The sequence below is a fragment of the Gymnoscopelus braueri genome (genome assembly GCF_963280865.1).
Source record: "Gymnoscopelus braueri genome assembly, chromosome: 13".
NCBI classification, from domain to species: domain Eukaryota; kingdom Metazoa; phylum Chordata; class Actinopteri; order Myctophiformes; family Myctophidae; genus Gymnoscopelus; species Gymnoscopelus braueri.
Window position 1 is genome coordinate 47,281,370 of NC_137615.1, and position 20,563 is coordinate 47,301,932.

The following is a 20,563-nucleotide window of genomic DNA, read 5'->3' on the forward strand; positions in this document are numbered from 1 at the left end:
ATAGCCAAGGACAAAAGTATTCATCACAACTGGAAATTAAAACCAAAGAAGTACTTTTACTTGAATAAAAGTATCTATACCACAATATAAAACTACGCACTTACAAGTAAAAAAAGACCTGTGTTCAACGTTTTACTTGAGCAAAAGTATTGGCGTCAAAGTAATGTATACTTAAAGTAGCAAAGTAAGAGTACTCACATTTTTCAAAATCAATGCGTTGTGTGCCTGTAGATGAAATTGGTTGTATAATCTGCAAAGTAACTAGTAACTAAACCTGTCAAACTATTTTAGTGGAGTAAAAAAGTACACATTTTGCCTCTAAAATTGATTAGAAACGATTTAGTTAAGTAAAAGTACCTAAAATTGTACTCAAGTACAGTACTTGACTAAATGTACATAGCTATATATACACTGATTAAATCCAGACATAAAGATAAAGCAGGCCTTGAGGGAAGGAATAGAAAATCAAAATGTGCGATAATCAAAGGATCATCTGAGCGCAGTTTGCAGAAGTTATTGAAAAACCAATTACTGTCATTTGAACCTATCTGTTGATCCAAATGTCATTTTGTATGAAAGGAGAGAGGAGCTATAGCACTCAATGTGTTTTTTTTCCCTCAGTGGACGAGCGGTACGTCTAAACCAGTAAAGGTTTTGTGCCAGGAACCCCCAGAGGAGCAGGAAAAAAAACTAAATTACATATTTTTCAACAAAAAAAAAAATTATAGCCAACATATAAATGGATAAAGTGGTTGAAATGAGGCTGATGATATGTTAACTATCGCTGGGGGGCCCCTGATCAAAATATTCCAATTCCAATTTGATGAATTGAAGTTAATAAGAAGCCGATGCAAAACTAGATAAAAATATTTATAAACTCCAACTGTGTGTGTGTGTGTGTGTGCGTGTGCGTGCGTGCGTGTGTGTGTGTGTGTGTGTGTGTGTGCGCGCGCGCGTGTGTGTGTGTGTGTGTGTGTGTGTGTGTGTGTGTGTGCGCGTGTGTGTGTGTGTGTGTGTGTGTGTGTGTGTGTGTGTGTGTGTGTGTGTGTGTGTGTGTGTGTGTGTGTGTTATAACCCTTTGCAATGCTAGTAACAGTGGTGTTGCAGTGGGGGAAAGTATAGTTACCCAAGTACTGTAGGCCTACTTAAGTGCAATTTTGAGGTGTGTCTACATTATTTGAGTATTTCCATTGTTCGATAATTTCTACTTCTACTCCATTACATCTCAGAGGCAAATGTTGAACTTTTTACTTGACTACTATTATTTGAAAACTTTAGTTACAAAACATGCATTAACCACCAGATGTACTGGGGAACAAGTATAAAGTATTGAAAAATGGACATACGGTACTCAAGTAAAATAAAAGTACAGCAAAATTACAGTACAGTAAAAAAAAAAAGTACAGTACTCGAGTAAATGTACTTAGTTTATTTCCACCACTGAACATATTTGTGTGTGTGTGTGTGTGTGTGTGTGCGTGTGCGTGTGCGTGTGCGTGTGCGTGTGCGTGTGTGTGTGTGTGTGGCGTGGGCGTGGGCGGGTGCGTGTGCGTGTGTGTGTGTGTGTGTGTGTGTGTGTGTGCGTGTGCGTGGGCGTGGGCGGGTGCGTGTGCATGTGTGTCATTGATCCTTTCTTTCTGGCTTGGATTGGTTAGCCCACAGGCAACTGAGACACGAGGGTAAGTAATACACATAGCTACACCTTGGTGTATATGTGTATCTGTTCTTCTCACTCTCTCACATTTCCCGCTTACATGTGTTGTGAATAAATGTTGCTGTTATAGGGTGACACAGCGCGGTTGTACATGTGTTGTGAATAGAAGCTGTCGTTATAGAGTGAAACAGCGCAATTGTACATGTGTTGTGAATAGAGGTTGTTGTTGAGTGACAGCGCAAATTGTATGCTGGGGGTCAAGGCTGGCCGATCTTCTGTCCATCTCTTTCCCCGTTCAACAGTTAATGGAACTAATCGATTTCATCGATAATCAATAATTTAACAAAATCATTGATTATTAATTGATCCCTAGTTTGGGCGTGTCATTGTAGGCAAAAAGCTTCCAAAATATATGTATATATGAAAACTGAAAGCAGCAGATCTACAACAATGTGCCGCGATGCTTGTAGATCAGCTTCTTCTCTTTTTGCACCACATCATTGTGTGAGTGTTGATTTTCAACATGCACTGATGTTAGACACAACAGAAACCTTGTAGTGTCAAATGCCCATACATGGAGATTTTCAACATGCACTGCTGTCAGACACAGCATAAACCATTCAACATGCACTGATGTCAGACACAACGTGCACTGATGTCAGACACAACAGAGGGGCCCCGCTTAATGCAACAACACCGATTTGTCTGTCGGATCGACGGTGCAACATAGGTGTGAGGGTCGCGTAGCAGCCCGAACCTCTAGTATATTTAAATTGCCATGTTGGCTGACGGTGGACGTGGTGGGAGGACGTCACAAACATGGCCATATGGAGACCGCTTTAAACTCGATTTGAACATGTTGCACCACGACAAGCTTGTAGATGTGGCTGTTTTCAAAATATAAATCAGGCTTTATTTCTCTACACCTGTGGTATGTTTCAAACTCAAAAACGCTGAAACGCTGCAAGTTGTCAACTTCTGTTGGATAAAATCTCTGGAAACAAAAAAACAAAACAAAAAACAGGCAAACTACCTCCTGTTTCCTTTCCTCCCACTGCACTGCGAACGTCACCCCATCCACACTGCGTTCTGCGGCCCTGTCCTGCTTCCCGCAGGAGTCTCCCAACCCTATTTTAAGCCTCCCACCATGACTAGTGAGATGATATACAGTGCGTTCCACATATAGTGGCCCGCAGGAGGTCCGGCCCGGCACAGACCTGCAGTACAGACCTAAATGCAGTGACGACCGTGTCACTGGGGAGTGGACTATGCCATTCCTGGAACAGCTTTGAATGGGACTTTGGTGACACCATAGCTTTTCCTCTAGCCCCACCCTTAAGCCACAATGTCCAATTGCGCCCCGTGCATCCTACCGGCCAGGACCCTCAGTGTACAAAACTCTTCTTTGTGGAGCATGCGTCTTGTGTTCTAATACAGTGGTTCTCAGTATAGGGGGTCTTTGACGGGGTTCCAGACGGTCCCCAGCTAAATAATTGATAGTTAGTTGGACCCCTACAGGTTTGTAACCCTGGCAGTGTACAAATGGGGGGTATGGGGATCCATTGAGCTCAATTCATCATCAAGACATACACATCAGTAACAACACCAATAGCAGCAAAATAAATAGATATGTATATATTACAGAAAAAAAAGAGGGGTGGAGCTCGCTGAGGGAGTGCTCTCTGGGGGCAAGCTGGTAGGGGATAGAAGTGTAAAGAAATGCAATTCAAACTGGGGGTCCTCAAAATTACAATGCTTGAGAACCACTGTTCTAATCGACTGATTGTGGACGACAGTAATAGGCTCTATGCACAGCAGCCATATTATCACTTCCTTCACAGGTGTTACCAATGATACTAATGAAAGCTCTGTTCCATTTAGTGTAGCACGTAGTGGTTCTCAGATTTTTCAATTTCCACGACCCCCATAACTCTGAGAGTGTACAAATGGAACCAAATGGGCATTTGGTTCCATTTGTACACTCTCAGAGTTATGGGGGTTACACACCCGTAAGGGGCCATTTGGAAACCCCTTAAGGAACCATGAGGGTCCCTGAACCCCCACTTTAGTCCCACTGGTGTAGCAGAGTGTTTCCAGTGAGCCAACATGAACACTATCGGCACCCTGACTCTGTTTGACTAGAATGGAACAGAGCCGTCATTAGTATCATTGGTAACACCTGTGAATGTCTTCACAATATGACTGCTGTGCATAGAGCCTATTGCACTGCACTGCACTGCATCAAACTCAAACTCTAACTCTAACTCTAACTCTAACTCTAACTCTAACCCTCTCTCTCTCTCTCTCTCTCTCTCTCTCTCTCTCTCTCCTCTCTCTCTCTCTCTCTCTCTCTCTCTCTCTCTCTCTCTCTCTCTCTCTCTCTCTCTCTCTCTCTCTCTCTCTCTCTCTCTCCCCCTCTCTCTATCTCTCTCTCTCGTGTAGAGAGACCCCATCACAACATTTTGACCGCGGCCACAGAGCCATACAGAACGGGCGAGCCGTACGACCTGTCCCTGTCTCGGTCCTTCCAGAACCTCAGCCACCTGCCGCCCTCCTACGAGTTGGCCATGAAGCCTGAACTAAGTAAATACTACTCCTCATCTCTCCACAGATTAAGTAGGTGCTACCATCTTGTACATTACGTCCGGCATCCGCCTGATTTTTATTATTATTTTTTCTTTTTTTCTTTTTTTTGCCTGATTGCTTGCCCTGGAACCTGTAAAAAAAATGGACGAAGGGAGCCGTGACGTCACCTATTGGTTTCTTAAAGACAGTGTTGATTTCGTCGACAAAAACTATGACGAAAAATGTTTGTCGACTACCTTTTTTCACTGACAAAACTATGATTATTAAAACTAAGACTAAATATATTGACAATGTCATCAACAAATACAAACTAGAATAAAATGTTAGTGAGGGACTAGTGGAGAAGAGATCCAGTAGAACTAAGACATGTCATTTTATGTTTGGTTGTGCTCACGTGTTGCGCTCTGAAAATAGCAGATCTACAAGCTCACAACGCGTCGCAGCGTGACCAAGTGTAAAATCAGCCATTATGACGCCATCAAGATACAACATACATTTTAGTCGACTAAATCAACTGTAGATTTAGTCGACTATAATCTTATGATATTTAGTCGACTAAAACTAGACACAAACTAAAACATTTCAGACAAGATATAACTAAAAGTATATGGAATTTTATTCAAAAGACTATGACTGAAACTGAATCAAAATTTGCTGTCAAAATCAACACTGCTTACAGACCCGTTTTGAAGACACTATTTCAGCGAATTCGAATCCACCATCTTGGATGGTCAATCAATTTCCGGTCCCCAAAACAGCAACCGGAAACTAATGCCCCTAGAAGCATACCCTACTATTTATTTAGTGGGGTATGTAGTAGTAGTAATTTCCCTCAAAAACACATATCATGATAATTGAAATAAGACTTTAAACCAGCAACTGAAAACATGGAGTATTTATGATAATGTGTACAAACTAAGGTAATTACAATCAAGTGTAAAGTTGCGTCAAGTCAAGTCTTGGCTTCGTAACCAGAACCTGATCCTTGCCGCCTGCCTGGAACGCTGGCAATGCACAAACAGAAATCAAATCGTAGTGAGATGAGTATAACTTCTCAAAATGCAAGACCACACGGCATCTATACATCGGGCCGCTTGACTGACATCCTAATTGGTGTCTAATTTGGCTCCCATCTGCGGCCCATGCAGTGTCGCTAATGTCCGCTAATGATGTATTAACTGCCATTTGCTCCGGCGATATGGCAGCAAGATGGTTGCTTTAATGTCTCAGCAACGCAAACTGGGCTCCGTTATTATCCTAATGACGGTCCCCCCCCCCCCTCTCTCACCACTGCAGTGATGTGACGTCTAACCATTGTCCTCGTGCTCCTTTCCGTGACGCTTGCAGCGGTCTGTGAAACGTGTGATTGGCCGCTTGCCCGCTCTGCAAACTTTGTGATTGGTCGCATGTGTCTTGCCATTTGTCACTGTCCTTCCTTCTGGAATGTTCCGTTTGTTGCAGCAGGAAGAAAGTGTTGTGCTGGATTTTTTTTTGTCTTGTTTTGTTTGCTTTAAGTTTGCAGCAAAAATGTTAAGGGAAACTATATATATATATATATATATATATATATATATATATATATATATATATATATATATATTTTTTTTTTATGTTGTTTTAATGCCGTTTTCAATGTGGTACTTGGCATGAAGCCCTTCTTCCCTACAGGTATTACAGAAAAGGTTAAGGTGTAATCATAGTTTAGACTTGCACGTTATATTTGCAATGAATACAATGTTAGGGTTCCCTGTGTTCTGGATTCGAGACCCGAGTCTTATGGTCTTAAAAATGAACGGTCCCATTCACAGAGAGCAGCAATGGTAGTCAAGATGTGCTACATTGTAAATTAATGAACCCATTCAGACCAAGTAGAAATAGGAATTGGTTTGATTCTCATCCCTGCACAGTAAAAATCCTCAGTGTCAATGTATCCATTTGTTACTCTCAGAGTTACATTCACACATTTAAAGGTAGGGTAAGTGATATCTAGGTAGGGTAAGTGATTTTTGGTCAAAATAAATGAATACAAATGTATTGTTAAAAGGTTTATGCTCTATATTCTGATAGTAATCATTGATATATATATATAGAGTGTTTGTTCAGTAACAGAAGTCTCCCCAACTCTCCAGCGCTTTAGTAAACAGAATTTTCCGGTGAGTTGTCAATTTCAGCCAAACAGGAGAGAGTACCCATTATTCACCTTAAATGTTTTCAAATGTTCCAATTCCAGTTTTGTCTGCTCATTTCTTGGTGTCATCACCTCCAATTTCACCTGTTTATTCTGTAGGCCTATCCTGTATGAGTTCTCTCTCCTGTTTGGATGAAAATAAATCGGTATCCTGACCTGAAAAATGCATGTTCTGTTTACTAAAGAGCTGGAGAAACAGGGAGACCCAATGTTACTGAACAAATGCTCTGCAGTGTATTCCATTCCATCACAATATAGAGCTAACACTTTAACAAAAGAAAAATCACTTTAAATGTGCCCTCTTTCTGGATTTTGGAAAAAAGAAGCACAACTCACTTTTGTGTTTTCTCCCGAAAGAATTTGAACGGGGTGACAAGGGCAGCAGAGGGTTATGTCTAAGGTCTTTGCTCTACTCCTCCACTGAATTATTCAAACTCCAGGTCAGGGAGGCCGAAGGAATTGTTATTTAAAACGTGCGTCCCGCAGCAGAACGCTCTATTCCAAGGTACCGCGGTCGGAAAAGCACTTTCCTACCACAATGAGCAGCTTTTGATCCATGCATTCCTGAACCGTGACGCGTGCATGGGGGTGATTACTACCAAAGTAATCAAATTGTGTCAGGGACCACCAGAAGAGAAGATCTGTGTTTAAAATGTCTAAATTATTCAAAATGTGTGATTTTTTTTAGAACGACTATTTTTTAATTGCCGAAATATAAAAACTGATTGTGATGGTATATTTACAAATTTTGCCAGGGACCCCCTCAAGGACCCTTGGGGGTCTCAGGGCCCTACTTTGAGAAGCACTGCACTAGACTATTGGTCACCTTTTATTGCAGGTTTGTCATCACAAAAAGAAAAAAAAATTGTTTTATTACATTGTTTTTTTTATGACAAAAAAAAATGAAGAAGGAATGCAATCTTTGTTTCACTTTATTCTGCACTCTTGTATATGTTGCCGTCCCCCCTCCCTTATCCACCGGAGGGGGTTTTGCTCTCTTATCTTTGCCGGGAGCCATACAGGAGCCCACCTAGATCAATCACATTGAGTTACAAAGAGGATTTCAACAATACCAAAACCCTGCAGGATTTGTCCAACGAGCAATTTGCCGCGTGTGCAGAAATCTCTCCCGCCACCAAAGTGCACCGGCTGTTATTTTTCCCCCCTCAAACCAACTTCTGCCATTATAATCACACCTCCAGGAGTATCCCGTGTGGCAATGCAGACATTTCGATAATTCCATTGGCTGACGACCCGGAACGGAAATAAGCGTAGCGCAAAGTCAAAGCCGGATGATAACCTAGGCCAGGGGTCTTCAACAGGGGGACCCCTAGGGGGGGGGGGGGGGTCTGCTATTCTTGGCAAATAGGTATAGGTGTCGAGGGAAAAAAGAGCAGACCAAGTAAAAAAAATTGTTTAATCTGAAACCCAATTTTATACAATAAAGAGGGGGTGCCTGCTACATCTCTCTCTCAGCCAAGGGGTCCTTGGCCTGAAAGCGTTGAAGACCCCTGACCTAAGCAGAATTGTCAGTTTTCTATCATTCTCCATTTAGTACGAGACATTGTTTCACATTTTGATTTTGATAAATGTTTCCCTTGAAAACAAGGCAGGCAGTGTGTGTGTGATGGCCGTGCTGTCGACTCAGCGACGCTATAATCTAAATGATTTCAAAATTGCTCTTGGTACAATTTTAAGTACGTTTCCACAATTAGAAATAAACCAGCCATCGTAAACGTGAAATGCAGCAATATATTGAGCAATTTTAGAAAGAAATTTGACGAGTTTTGATGAATGATTTGATCTAAATGTGCAAAGTAACTAGTGACTGAAGCTGTCAAATAATTGCAGTGGAGCAAACAAAAAAAGTGCAATATTTGTTGAAGTGTAAAGTATCAAAAAATGAAAATACTCAAGTAAAGTAAAAGTACTTTGAAATTGTACTTAAGTACGGTACTTGAGCAAATGTACTTAGTTACTTTACACCACACAGGTAGCCATGGATCCGTGAGGACATCACTGTGCATTGCCCTCCAGTGACATCTGTCATGGATGAAGGGCGCCGCCTCAGAGGAGGAAAACACACGTATTTTCTACCGCCATCCACCCTCACTAATCACCATAGAAAGAGATTAGCGCACCCTTCAGACCAAACGAGCCCCCCCTTAGCCCATTCAATCCGGGGGACACATCTTGTCATCAAAAATAGCTCATAGCGCGGCACCGACTCCACCGAGTGCTGCGCTATGAGCTTGCAGATCTGCTATTTTTTTTTAAATCGTGAAAATGTGTGCAAATCTTTGAATGTATATATATTTTTAAGCAAACATTTGTAACTTCGATCTTCGAAAAATATATATATAGAGATTTGCACAGATTTTCAACATAAAAAATAAATAGCAGATATACAAGCTATATGAGCTTGTATATCTGTTATTTTTGAATAGCCAAATAAATCTAAAATGACAGAGATGAGTCCTCGGATTGAATGGGTTAATTAATCCTCGAAATCGAGTCAAATACAATAAAAAAAACTAACAACATGTAAGCATGATCTCTCTCTCTCTCTCTCTCTCTCTCTCTCTCTCTCTCTCTCTCTCTCTCTCTCTCTCTCTCTCTCTCTCTCTCTCTCTCTCCATGCGTCCCAAATCCCCTCCAAAGATCACTTTATAATTGATGTTTCACAACTTTCACAAGTGTGTGTTGCATTATGTGATTACAGTGGGCTGTGGGGGCTGGCTGCCTGCTGGGATCAATAGCTGACCCATGAATGTGTGCACCTCATCCAATCTAATCTGGGAGAGTGGGGGGGGGGTAATTAGGAGTCGTGAGCGAACGGCACGCATTCTTCATGGTTCCCAGTGGTGTAAAAGTAACTAAGTACATGTATTCAAGTACTGTACTTAACCACATTTTTTGTTATCATTTTTTCCCACGATTTTGCAACCCTTTTTCACCCAGTGCCAATTATTTAAGTGATCCTGGGCGCTACACTCCCCCCGCCAGCCTAGGGAGCCCAGAGCCGAGCTCATGCCTCCTTCAATGCATGAGAGCCAACTGACCTTCTTATCACCCGACCGGGGGGAGTTTCCCCGGTAGGACGTAGCGCGTACGTGGAAGGAACACGTTATTCCAACCAGTTCCTTTCCCCTCCATCAGGCGCCCCGGCTGTCATGGGGGAGGCGGTATAAAGACCAGGATTAGGCCTACTGCATGTTTTTGTGAGGGTACCTACCCTAGGAGACACGGGGAGAACATGCAAACTCCACACAGAAAGGCCCTTTCACCAACCCCACCTGTACTCAAGTATTCTACTTAAGTGCAATGTTCACTGCTCTACATTTCAGAGGCCAATATTGTACTTTTTTTTACTCATTATTAATTACTTTCTTTACTACATTATTTGAGAACATTATTTAAGTTACTTTGAAGATTTAAGAAGAACATATTGATTATTGACCAATTAAATAGCCCTTTTAAATACATTCTGCTATTTTCGAAAGATACTGAACCATTTCCAAAACGTGAAACGGGCCTTTCCGCACAATGAGTACTTCAAGTATATTTTGATGCCAATAGTTTTGTAGTTTTAAATATAGTTAGTTAAATATAGGACCTTAACTTGTAACAGCGTATTTCTACACTGGAGTATTTCTCCCACCATGGGTTTAATTAGGCGCGGTGAGTGACCGGCCCACATTGTTTGTGGTTCCACTTTCACGTGGGGGTCCCTCCTCGGCCCTTCCAGCTAATTGTGCTGCGTTGCTTGTTTTTGCCTGTGGTGCAGAAAAGTGTGGTCCCGCTTTTATCCGTTTCAATCACTTAGAGTATAAACAGGGATTTCAAAGCACTGTTCTTATAGTCCAGAAAGGCCAGCCCCTCGGCCTTAGAGGAGTGTTTCTAGATGTTATTTAGAGACACTTTGTTTAGTGCTGAACGAAGTCCTGACAGTTTTACATACAGGGCATTACAACAAGGTAATTCATTACGCTTTGCATAGAACATTAAACACTCAAATATGGTTGCTCTATATTGTTGCTGTCCGGCAGACGCCAGCTAATTTTTTTCCATAAATCAGTGCTATTGAACACCCTTTACGTCTGTGTGTTGATTAAAAAAATATTGAACCAATGAAAACCATTAGAAAGCGCTTCTGACAAAACTCCATTGGATCCTCAAACGTTCTGCTAAACCAGCTAACTCCACCAAAGGGGGGTGGAGTTAGCTGGTTTTGCTGACTCCAGGCTCCACCCACCTTTGACCTCTGACCTCATTGTGAGCTTGAACCTCCTAACTCCACTTTTTTGTTTTGTTTGTGATTTCCTGAAAAAGAAACATTTTGGAGTTAGCTGGTTTCTGCACAGCAGAGATATGCTAAAACTATGATGAACAATTTTTACGTCCACCACCTTTTTTCTTTGACGAAAACTAAATACAAACTAAGCTATGATGGCAAAAACTATGATTAAATATATATTGACAATTTTGTCAACAAATACAAAAATAACCAGTAGAACTAAAACAAGTCATGTTATGCTTGGTTGCGCGCGGGTGGATCGGCTATTTTCGGGACACAGCTCAGTATAAATCAGGCATTATGACGCCATCAAGGCCTGCCAAAATACCTTTAGTCGACTAATTCAACTGTAGATTTTTTGTATGAATAGTTTTATTCAAAAGACTAAAACTAAAACTAAATGTACATTTATTTATTTTGTGTCAGCAAGTACTGTACAATTAAATTAGAAGGTGTGCACCAGGTAAAGTAGCGCGTCACTCTGAAAGTTTAACCATACTTAGAGTGATACATGGATAAATATCAGTCAACATGGCGTGTAATCATCCTCTGGTGGATATAATTCCATACCTCAATGATATAACATGTAGCGAAATGGTTTTGTTTATTTTCACTACTCTTGAGCCCTCGCAGGGCAGTGGAATTCCTTGTACAAGCCACCACAGAGAGGAGCAAAACTGATGGGCGGGGATTAGGCTTGTAACCGGAGAACAATGGGCCAACGACCAACCAAAACCACTCATGCTAATGTTGTCCCTGCAAGTTAAAACCACTCTCCGCCCCCACAAGACCGACAGAAACACTCAGAAACACTACTGTTTTTGTAATGTAATTTAAACCACTTAATGATTCTAAAACGGATATCTGTTGGGATTGAAAGCTTCCTCAACATTCGAACTGTGTTAATATGGAAAAAAACAAAAATCAGCCAAAAAAAAAAAAAGGTTATTTAGCTAGTTTCTACTGTTTCTCAACTCGCGAGTTGATGCCCGAAACACCAGGCCTGCTCACATAGTGATACATCGTCTCTGCCGGGTGGAAACCTGTCCAGTCCAGTAATGTTACTTTTCAGAATTCAAATCCAAAAGTAGCAAAAGTAGCAGATCTACAAGCTCAGAACGTGTTGCGTTTCGAGCCTGTGGATCTTCTACTTTTGTGTGACGCTGTAGTATGACAAAGTAGGCCGTTAATTTACGGAAAAAAAAACTTTAAAATATGGAGGTTTCTGCCCGACAGCAATGATGTTAAAAGATATAAATAGCGGTCAACTGTGTTTGGCTACGGGTTTCACACCTGATGGCGTGACTAAAACACGGACCTCTGGGGGGGAACCGGTGCCTTACATCGTGGTCCGAGAGTCACCCCGAGTCCCCACATGAATCTCACAGAAAAAAAGGACATCCTTGAGACTGACCTAGTTGCGGAGGAGCTATACTTTCTGCAGGCTTGAAAAAGCAGACGCTGGAGTGTGGTTTGACATTTACCACCATAATGTGGCGTCATCTTCTCACTGACCCCTGAAAAGCAGAACGCCAGAGCGGGTATATAGCCACCGGCCAAAGCTAAGCCTCCTTCATTAGTAATCGGCTAGGTGGGGGGGAGGGGGGACACACACACAAACCCCATCCCTTATGGAGGGACAATGGAGTGACCTTCTTCTTCCTCCCAGCCAGGGAAGCATTGCATGCATCGCACAAGCACTCCGTCCGGACACAAACAAAGCTGCATCCCGCCCTCTCAAAGTACTCAACACCCCAGTTCTTGACTCAAAGTATAGGCTCCTTAACAGACAACGTCACACTGGTAAGAACCAGTATGCACGCGCAGGCCGGCACCAAATGAAACCCATTCTGTCATGTCTCGCTATAGGACGCGCCTCACTAGCCAACCCACAAGAGGAGGTTGAATGTACTGAAACCAGCTGCACCCCGAAACGATATGTTGGGAATTGATTGCATGAAACAATCACCTGTGCGTCCAGTCTCAATGTTGGTAAACAAATAATTGGTCTTTACTCTTTAGAATAGATACTCCGGGTCTGACCGGGAGGCAAATTTGACAAGTTCCACTGTAAAAACTTTTACTTGAGTTGAAGTACCGGAGTACATGCTTTTAAAAAAAGTATTCAAAAGTATAAATTACAATAAGTAGTTCACCCCAAAAATGACTTATTTTCTATCAATTACACACACCCCATGAGATTTTTTAAAATATATATTTTTGCATTCCTAAGCCAATAATTTGATGACGGGGTGGCTGGTCACCGGACACTCCGCCTGTGACCATATAATATCAATGTATGAACATGTATAAACATTTTGACATTTCCCCCCAACAAACACTAAGTTTCCAGATATTTTGAAAACTAAATATCAATACTAGTGAAAATAGCAGATCTACAAGCTCACAATCTGTCGTGTCACCGTGCGTTGTGAGCTTGTACAGTAGATCTGCTATTTTCACCTGTGTTTTAAATAAGGCTTAAGTAGTTAATCCATAATGTACTTTACCCCTTCCTATAAATATGGTCGAGTCAAAAGTACAATATTTGCCTTTGAAATGTAGTGGAGTCAAAGTCATGTGTCCCAAAAACTACAAAGGGTGCGTTCGGATATTGCACACCGGAGCGCACTCGCCTATTAGTTTGTATTGGCCAGTGCGCTCAGTGCTGTATTTCCGAACGCACCCAAATACTCAAGTAAAATACATACTCTCTCTTTTCAGTGTTGAAATTCAAAAAATAGCAAAAGTAGCAGATCTGCAAGCGCGTTTCGCGCAGCGTTTCGAGCTTGTAGATCTGCTACTTTTGATGCTTTTGTGTGACGCTGTAGTATGATCAAGTAGGGCATTCATTTACGAAAAAAAACACCAACAATTTGAATATGGAGATAGGAGCGTTTCTGCCTGACATCGACGATAATATACTCAAGTAAATGTACTCCATTACTGTCCACCACTGCTCCGTCTCCGCCCGAACCCGCTGAAGCGCAGCGGCACGATTCCTAATATGGGCGTTTCAACCTCGGCGTCCCGAAGTAATTAAGTCGGCCCGAGGCCGCAGCACCCCCCTCGGCCCATGACAGTTAATCAGAGCACTTTCCAGGGTGCCCAAGCGTTCGGTTCCCTCGTCCGCGCCGGTGGACTCCGCCCCAAATAAAAACAAGCTTTAACCTGTTTCTCGGAGTCAGGCCGGGCGGAGGTGAATGCGGCTGTCTTTGCAGCAGGAGTATTTCACTATTGTCCTGTTACTTGAGTAAAATGATCATTGCCACAATGAAGAAAATACTCTCTGTTACAAGTAAAAGACCTGGTTTCCAAGTTTTACCTGAGTAAAAGTGCAAAAGTTTACTGGCATCAAAATGTAGTTACAGTACCAAAAGGTAAAAGTACTCCTTATGCATAATGTCATATTTCACACGTTTTCAAAATCTATGGAGAAAAGAAAAAAAAACATCTTTGGAAAATAGCAGATCTACAAGCTCACTTGTATTTTCTAGCCAATCTAAATCTACAAAGTAACTTGCAACAAACATGTTCCAAATAATGGAGTAACAGTGGAGTAAAAAGTAAAAGATTGCTGCCTCAAAATTGTACTTAAGTACCGTACTTGAGTATGTCTACTCAGTTACTTTGCACCACTGCTTTGCGGTAAACAGAAAGCGGGCGATGACTTCACGCCAAAGCCAAGGAGAGCTCCTCCCGGATTGCTTAGCAGGAAGAAATAGATGGAGGGTTATCGCCACCGGTTGCAGCTGAATTGTTGCGGCAGCGCGCTGATTGTCCTCTGCTTGCTAATGAAGGGCAACCTACTTTCCAGGGGATGAAGGCACCGATATAGGATGGAAGGGGGATTCAGTGGCATTTAACCTGTTAAAACCGGGAACGCATCTGTGTGTCATTTTAAGATTTCTTTGGCTATTCAAAAATAGCAGATCTGCAAGCTCATGGCGCGGCACCGAGTGCCGCGCCATGAGCTTTTAGATCTGCTATTTTTTTGAAAGATCGCGAACATTTGTGCAATTCTTTGAATAATATATTCTACAGTTTTTTGAGTGGTGCTCCAACTTTTCCATGTCATGGGCCCACAAAATGATATGCATTTGCCCGTGGACCCCATCTCAAAATATGTTGTTCCAGGGACCCCCCAGAAGCACAGATATGGGAGTTAAAAATGCTATGAGCTTGTAGATCTGCTATTTTTTGAATAGCCAAATACATCTAAAAATGACACACAGAAGCGTTCCCGGTCTTAATGGTTTAAATAGGACTTGTGATAGACACTGGCGAGTGCGTTCAAATTACAATAGGCTAATAAGCGTGGTATTACACAGTCATAACAATATTACAATTTAACTCCGAGAGTGAGCGATTGGAAACCCTCAGACTTGAATGGACACATTAACACTGAGGATTTAACATTGTAGTCATTCACTTTGCACATCACCCATGGCAGGCTAATGTATGGATGATATGCATCAGTATGTGTGTATATTATAGAATATTCACAACCTTGTCCTATACAGTGTGTCTTTCTATGTCTGCCTTTCTGTCCTCCTTTCTCTCATTTTCTTTCTCTCTCTCTCTCTCTCTCTCTCTCTCTCTCTGTGTGTGTGTGTGTGTGTGTGTGTGTGTGTGTGTGTGTGTGTGTGTGTGTGTGTGTGTGTGTGTGTGTGTGTGTGTGTGTGTGTGTGTGTGTGTGTGTGTGTGTGTGTGTGTGTGTTATAACAGTGTTATTACACTATTTTAACACCATTATTACTGTTATTTATGAATTGACTGAGAGTGTACACATGATACATTTGTTCACTCTCAGAGTAGAAGAAACAAAATGAACGTGGAGGATTTTAGGATGTAGTCATTAATTTGCCACATCACCCAGACTAATGCATATACAGTTAGATAACCTTGCCTTAATAGTGTAGGGCAAGGTTATAGGTATAGGGCCTACACAGTATCTCAATCTATTTATCTTTATCTTATTATCTTTTCCATTCATTCTCTCTCACTCTCTCGTTTTACCTCAAGATGACAAGAACGCCGACGACTACTACGGCGGCAGGAAGCACCACCACCGCGACTTCCAGGGCGCCACGCACATGGTGAAGCTGAGCGCCGCCTCGCCCCAGCATCAGCACCAGCACCAGCACCAGCATCAGCCGCGAAGCCGGGAAGAGCCGCAGCAGAAGCAGCAGCGGCGCCCCCGCGTCCAGCGGGCCATGTCCCAGGACCACGTCTTGTCCCCGCCGCGGACGCCGCGCCGCAGCGCCGGCGGCGACCGCGATCGCGACCGCGACCACTACGGCCTCTCCTCGTACGGCGGCATGGCGGCGGCCGCCTACGGCAGCAGCCGCCACCTCTCGGAGGAGCAGCTGCTCTCGGCGGACCGCCTCCGCTCGCAGGACCCGCTGCTGTCGCCCGCCATGCGGCGCGACAAGTTCCGCGAGAAGGCCATGGCGCGCGCCATGTCGCAAGCCGACATGCTGATGCCCACCACGCCCAAGGCGGACCGCCACAAGATGACCAAGATGCACTCCCACCCGAGCTCCTCCTCCCCGAACGACGGCTACAAGCTGCAGGTCAACCACCACCAGGGCCAGGGCGGAGGAGGCGGAGGCGGAGGCGGAGGCAGAGACAAGAGGCAGGCGTTCGCGGGCAGGCGCACGCACACGGTGGACCTCAATTACATCCCGGGACACCACCACGACAGGGACCACCACGGGGACCACCACGGGAACTACCGCACTGCCAGCAAGAACGAGGTAACTGTTTAAAACCCCCGACGGTTGGCGGCTTGTGGACACAAAAGCGACAGACAGACAGTGACAGGCTGACAGAGGGACACACTCGACGCCACGGCGGGAAAAGGCTCTATGCACAACAGCCATTTTGGAAAGAAAGTAGGCCTCTTCCTTTACTTCCTTCACAGGTGTTACCAATGATACTAATGAAGGCTCTGTTCCATTCTGGTCAAACAGATTCAGGGTGCTGATGTTTAGCATGTTGGCTCACTGGAAACACTCTGCTACACCAGTGGGTCTCAAAGTGGAGTCCAGGGACCCTCATGGTTCCTTGGGGGAGGGGGCTCTAAATGTCCCCTTGTGTAACTCTGAAAGTGTACAAATGGAACCAAATGGACCCCGTAAGGGTCCATTTTGTTCCATTTGTACACTCTCCTTATGGGGGTCCTTGAAATTAAAAGGTTTGAGAACCACTGTGCTACATGAAATGGAACAGAACCTTCATTAGTATCATTGGTGAAACCTGTGAAGGAAGTAAAGGAAGAGGCCCAATTTCTTTCCAATATGGCTGCTGTGCATATAGAGCCTATTGGCAGAAAGGTTTCGCAAAGTCTCCCAGGCGGAGGCGAGATCCGCCTCCTTCAGCTCGTCTTTTTTGAACCCCTCCACGTTCTTGACTCTCTCTCTCCGCTTCGTAGCGCAAGCCTCCTCCTCCTCTTCCTCCTCTTCCTCCTCTTCCCATGTCATCCAGAATTCTGGGCCGACGTAAGACTATTAGGATCAACAATTGCAAAGACATTATGTACTTTTCCTCTCTTAGAGCAACATAAGGGCTTTGCACGTTGTCACACGAGGAACTGCTCCACCACGTGTCCACGGGTTCAACGCCGTGGCAAAAAGATATTTTTTAAGAACCCCCGGACATGGACGCGAACAACCAGGAATTGTATCAACTTTATAAATAATATAAATACACTATATTTACTATTTGTATTTTCAGTCCTTGTTATAGCTTTAGAGATTCCTATTGACTGGTGTTAAAGCACTTCTCAAGTGGTGCCTCTTGAAACTGTCCCACTTTTAGCGAAGTGGATTTGTGGGTTAAAAAGCACAATTAATTAACAATTCCCTTTGTTTCCTTTCCTTGTTTTACTCTTCTTTGATAACACGGCCAGAACATATCAGCTTAATAGTGAAAGCAGTCTAATTTATTTTGTAACGATAGATCATTGTAAATAGGCTATATTAGCAGCATTATACACAAGGACAGCTGGCCCCTTTTTGGCTTTCTTTTTTTTTCTTTTTCTTTTTTTTTTCTTTGTTTGTTGGATTGATTCCCACCCAGAATCTGTTATAGATTCAATGATCTTGATTTTAGATAAGTCAAAGTTCTTGAATAATTGATCAAATTGAGAAATGTCTACAATTATGTGTAGACGTTATGTACTGTATGTTGTTATTTGTTTCCATTTATATTTAATTTTCCTTTTCGAACTGTGCTTTCGAACTGTTAGAGTGATCATGGTTTGATCAACCTCGTACCACCTTCAAACCGTAGGTGCAGATGTATGACACCGCCTAAACCCGATTTAGACTTTGTCCAACGGCGGTGTCACGTGCCGGAATTAACAGACTCCATCGCAGCGCGTTGTGAGCTCATAGAGCTGCTATTTCTGGCCAGGGACACTGTGGTACAGCTGAGTATAAATCAGGATGGTTCTGAATCAGTTCCATTTCCTCTGTTCACCCATTTCCTCATTTTCGAGGACGATCGAAACTCCCATGTCGCATTTGCCCAGGAATAGTTATTTCCATCTCTACATATCAATTACTCTGTCTTGTATACTTATGATGTCCAAACCGAACAGCGACATTTTAAGGCAGATTTATACCTCGTTGCGTGAGGCTTCCATGACTATGATTTTTTTTTTTTTGCGCCACTTTTGCCGTGGGACACTTGTCGTTCAAATTATAAGTTGACCGGTATGTAATTCCAAGAGCCATGCGGGTCCATTTGGTTCCATATGTACACTCTCGGAGATATGGTTATCCGCATGATATGATGTCTGAACCGAACAGCGACATTTTAAGGCTGTTTGATACTTTGTCGCGTGTCGCGTTGCGGAATGTTTTCAGTCAAAATGTTCGTTTTTTTTTATTTTTTTTGTCGCACAGCAACATCACTCGACGGAATATGAATTAGCCTTTAGTCGTGTTGTGGTCACACAGGTTACATTGTCGCTGCTGTGTCGATGTGAATGCCACAGTCGGTACACAGGCCGTTGTCACGATCTCTAGCTAAGCTAAAGGATTAAAACTGTGAATCGTATATCTGGACATTTTTCTCTTTTTTTCACTTTTTTTTTCATTAAAGCAATGCCTTATTGTGTGGACTCTCCCATATGCTCTTAACTGTACAATCATGCTTGTGTTGCATTGTCTTGTGTTGGCTTTTGTGCAATATTTGAAGTATATGACTTTGCTTGCCGTGTGGAAAAAGTCCAAAACCCTTACTTTTCAGGAAATGGACAAAAGGAACCTGTGTTCCAATGAAGCATTTAGTCGCAATCTTTTGTTAATACTTTTCATTGGTTAAATATTTTTAAAAACCAACAGACATCGAAAGTGGAAATATGGAGATAGATGGTTTCTGCCTTACGGCAACGATGATTTACCAGCAGAATTGGCAGCAAAGGATGTGGTGTGAATCAGTGAATACAATAGGCTTTGTGCATATAACTGTTGTCCCGGGTTTCCAGAAGATGGCTTACCCGTTTCCTGTTCCCGTTCATTTTCCCATAGCTTCGTTTGATTGGCTCGACAGCAATCCACTCAAATGAGCCAATCAAATGAGCCAATCGACTGAAGCTATGGGAAAATGAACCGGAACAGGAAACCTTGGGTCAGCCCAAGACTGCAGTTATGCACACAGCCTACACAACCACTCGACCACTTGAACCCCAGCATCCATATGCTGGGGGGAACATTAGAGTTGTGAGCTTGTAGATCTGCTATGTTTGCCAAGGTTCACGTGGTTAAAATCTCTTGAGACTAAATTCTGGTGGTAGAATTCATGTGAATGGAAAAAGTAGGGAATTACGTTTATTCGCAGGATCACTGACTGAAATTGGAACATGTCTCCAGATATACTATATAGCCTATTATTTTATTAAGTTAATTAAATCTTTACATCTTCAAATGTTTTGATGACTTGACTGTCCAAAAATCATGGTATGAAACAAAGACCGTAAGTTTATGGGTCAAACAGCGAGACTGACTAGTTTCCACTGAAGAAAAGTTTATCAGTAGCTCAGCACTTTCAAATGTTCAAGTGTCTTCTTGGTGTCCAGAGAGACATTACAAAGACAATGCACTGTCCATTCCCAAGACGCTAATAAACTCTAGATGGAATTTCTCTTCTTTGTGACGCTACCATATCAATCTCACTAAGGACATATTTGGGACTCCAGGTTTTTATGAATCGACTTTATTGGGCAGATAAAACATCAGCAAATGCTGTTACTGTCATCCAATCTTTGAGTTATAGGCTTTTGTATAAAGAGCACATCTCTTATATTAAAAAAAACACAACGTTACTGCAGTTGGGACCGACTTTCAAGGACAGAGACGTAGACGGCCACTGCACATTGTTGTTGTCGGGTAGAAACGTCTTATATCCATATTTGGAAACTTTTTTGTTTTTCCATTAATGAATGCTCTAAGAAGTAAAAATAGCAAAGCTTGTAGGTTGACAGTTTTTGCTATGTTTTAATTTGAACTCTGAAAAGTAACAGTTTGGGATATATGAGGTTTCCACCCGACAGCAACGACATAATACTGTGACCATATCTTTTTTTTTTTAATACTTTTTTTTTAATACTTAAACCCTATATACTTAATTGACCCTCAGGGCTCTATAATAGATCCTCAGATGTTTCCCTCTACGTCAAATGTCTCTGCCGAAAACCGCAGATCTAGAAAGCTCCCGAAACATCACGCTGCAAATGCGCTGTGAGCTTGTAGATCTGCGATTTCCGTTCACCCCCAGAATAGGGACGCCAGGGTTCAACGTGGCTAATTTGTCCACTTAGATGCATTTT

The 20,563-nt window shown here is 42.7% G+C and overlaps 1 protein-coding gene across 1 annotated transcript in view; it reads left to right on the forward strand.

The window, feature by feature from the left end:
• Positions 1–17,232, forward strand: part of LOC308099655 (shisa family member 6) — a gene marked incomplete at both ends in the record, with an annotated part of 163,279 nt that extends 146,047 nt beyond the window's left edge. Inside the window, 4 exons of the mRNA XM_080448391.1 lie at positions 1,656–1,679; positions 4,097–4,270; positions 15,751–16,484; positions 17,047–17,232. Coding sequence (XP_080304517.1) covers positions 1,656–1,679; positions 4,097–4,270; positions 15,751–16,484; positions 17,047–17,232 — 1,118 coding nt within the window. The remainder of the gene's footprint in view (positions 1–1,655; positions 1,680–4,096; positions 4,271–15,750; positions 16,485–17,046) is intronic.
• Between the last annotated feature and the right edge of the window lie 3,331 nt (positions 17,233–20,563).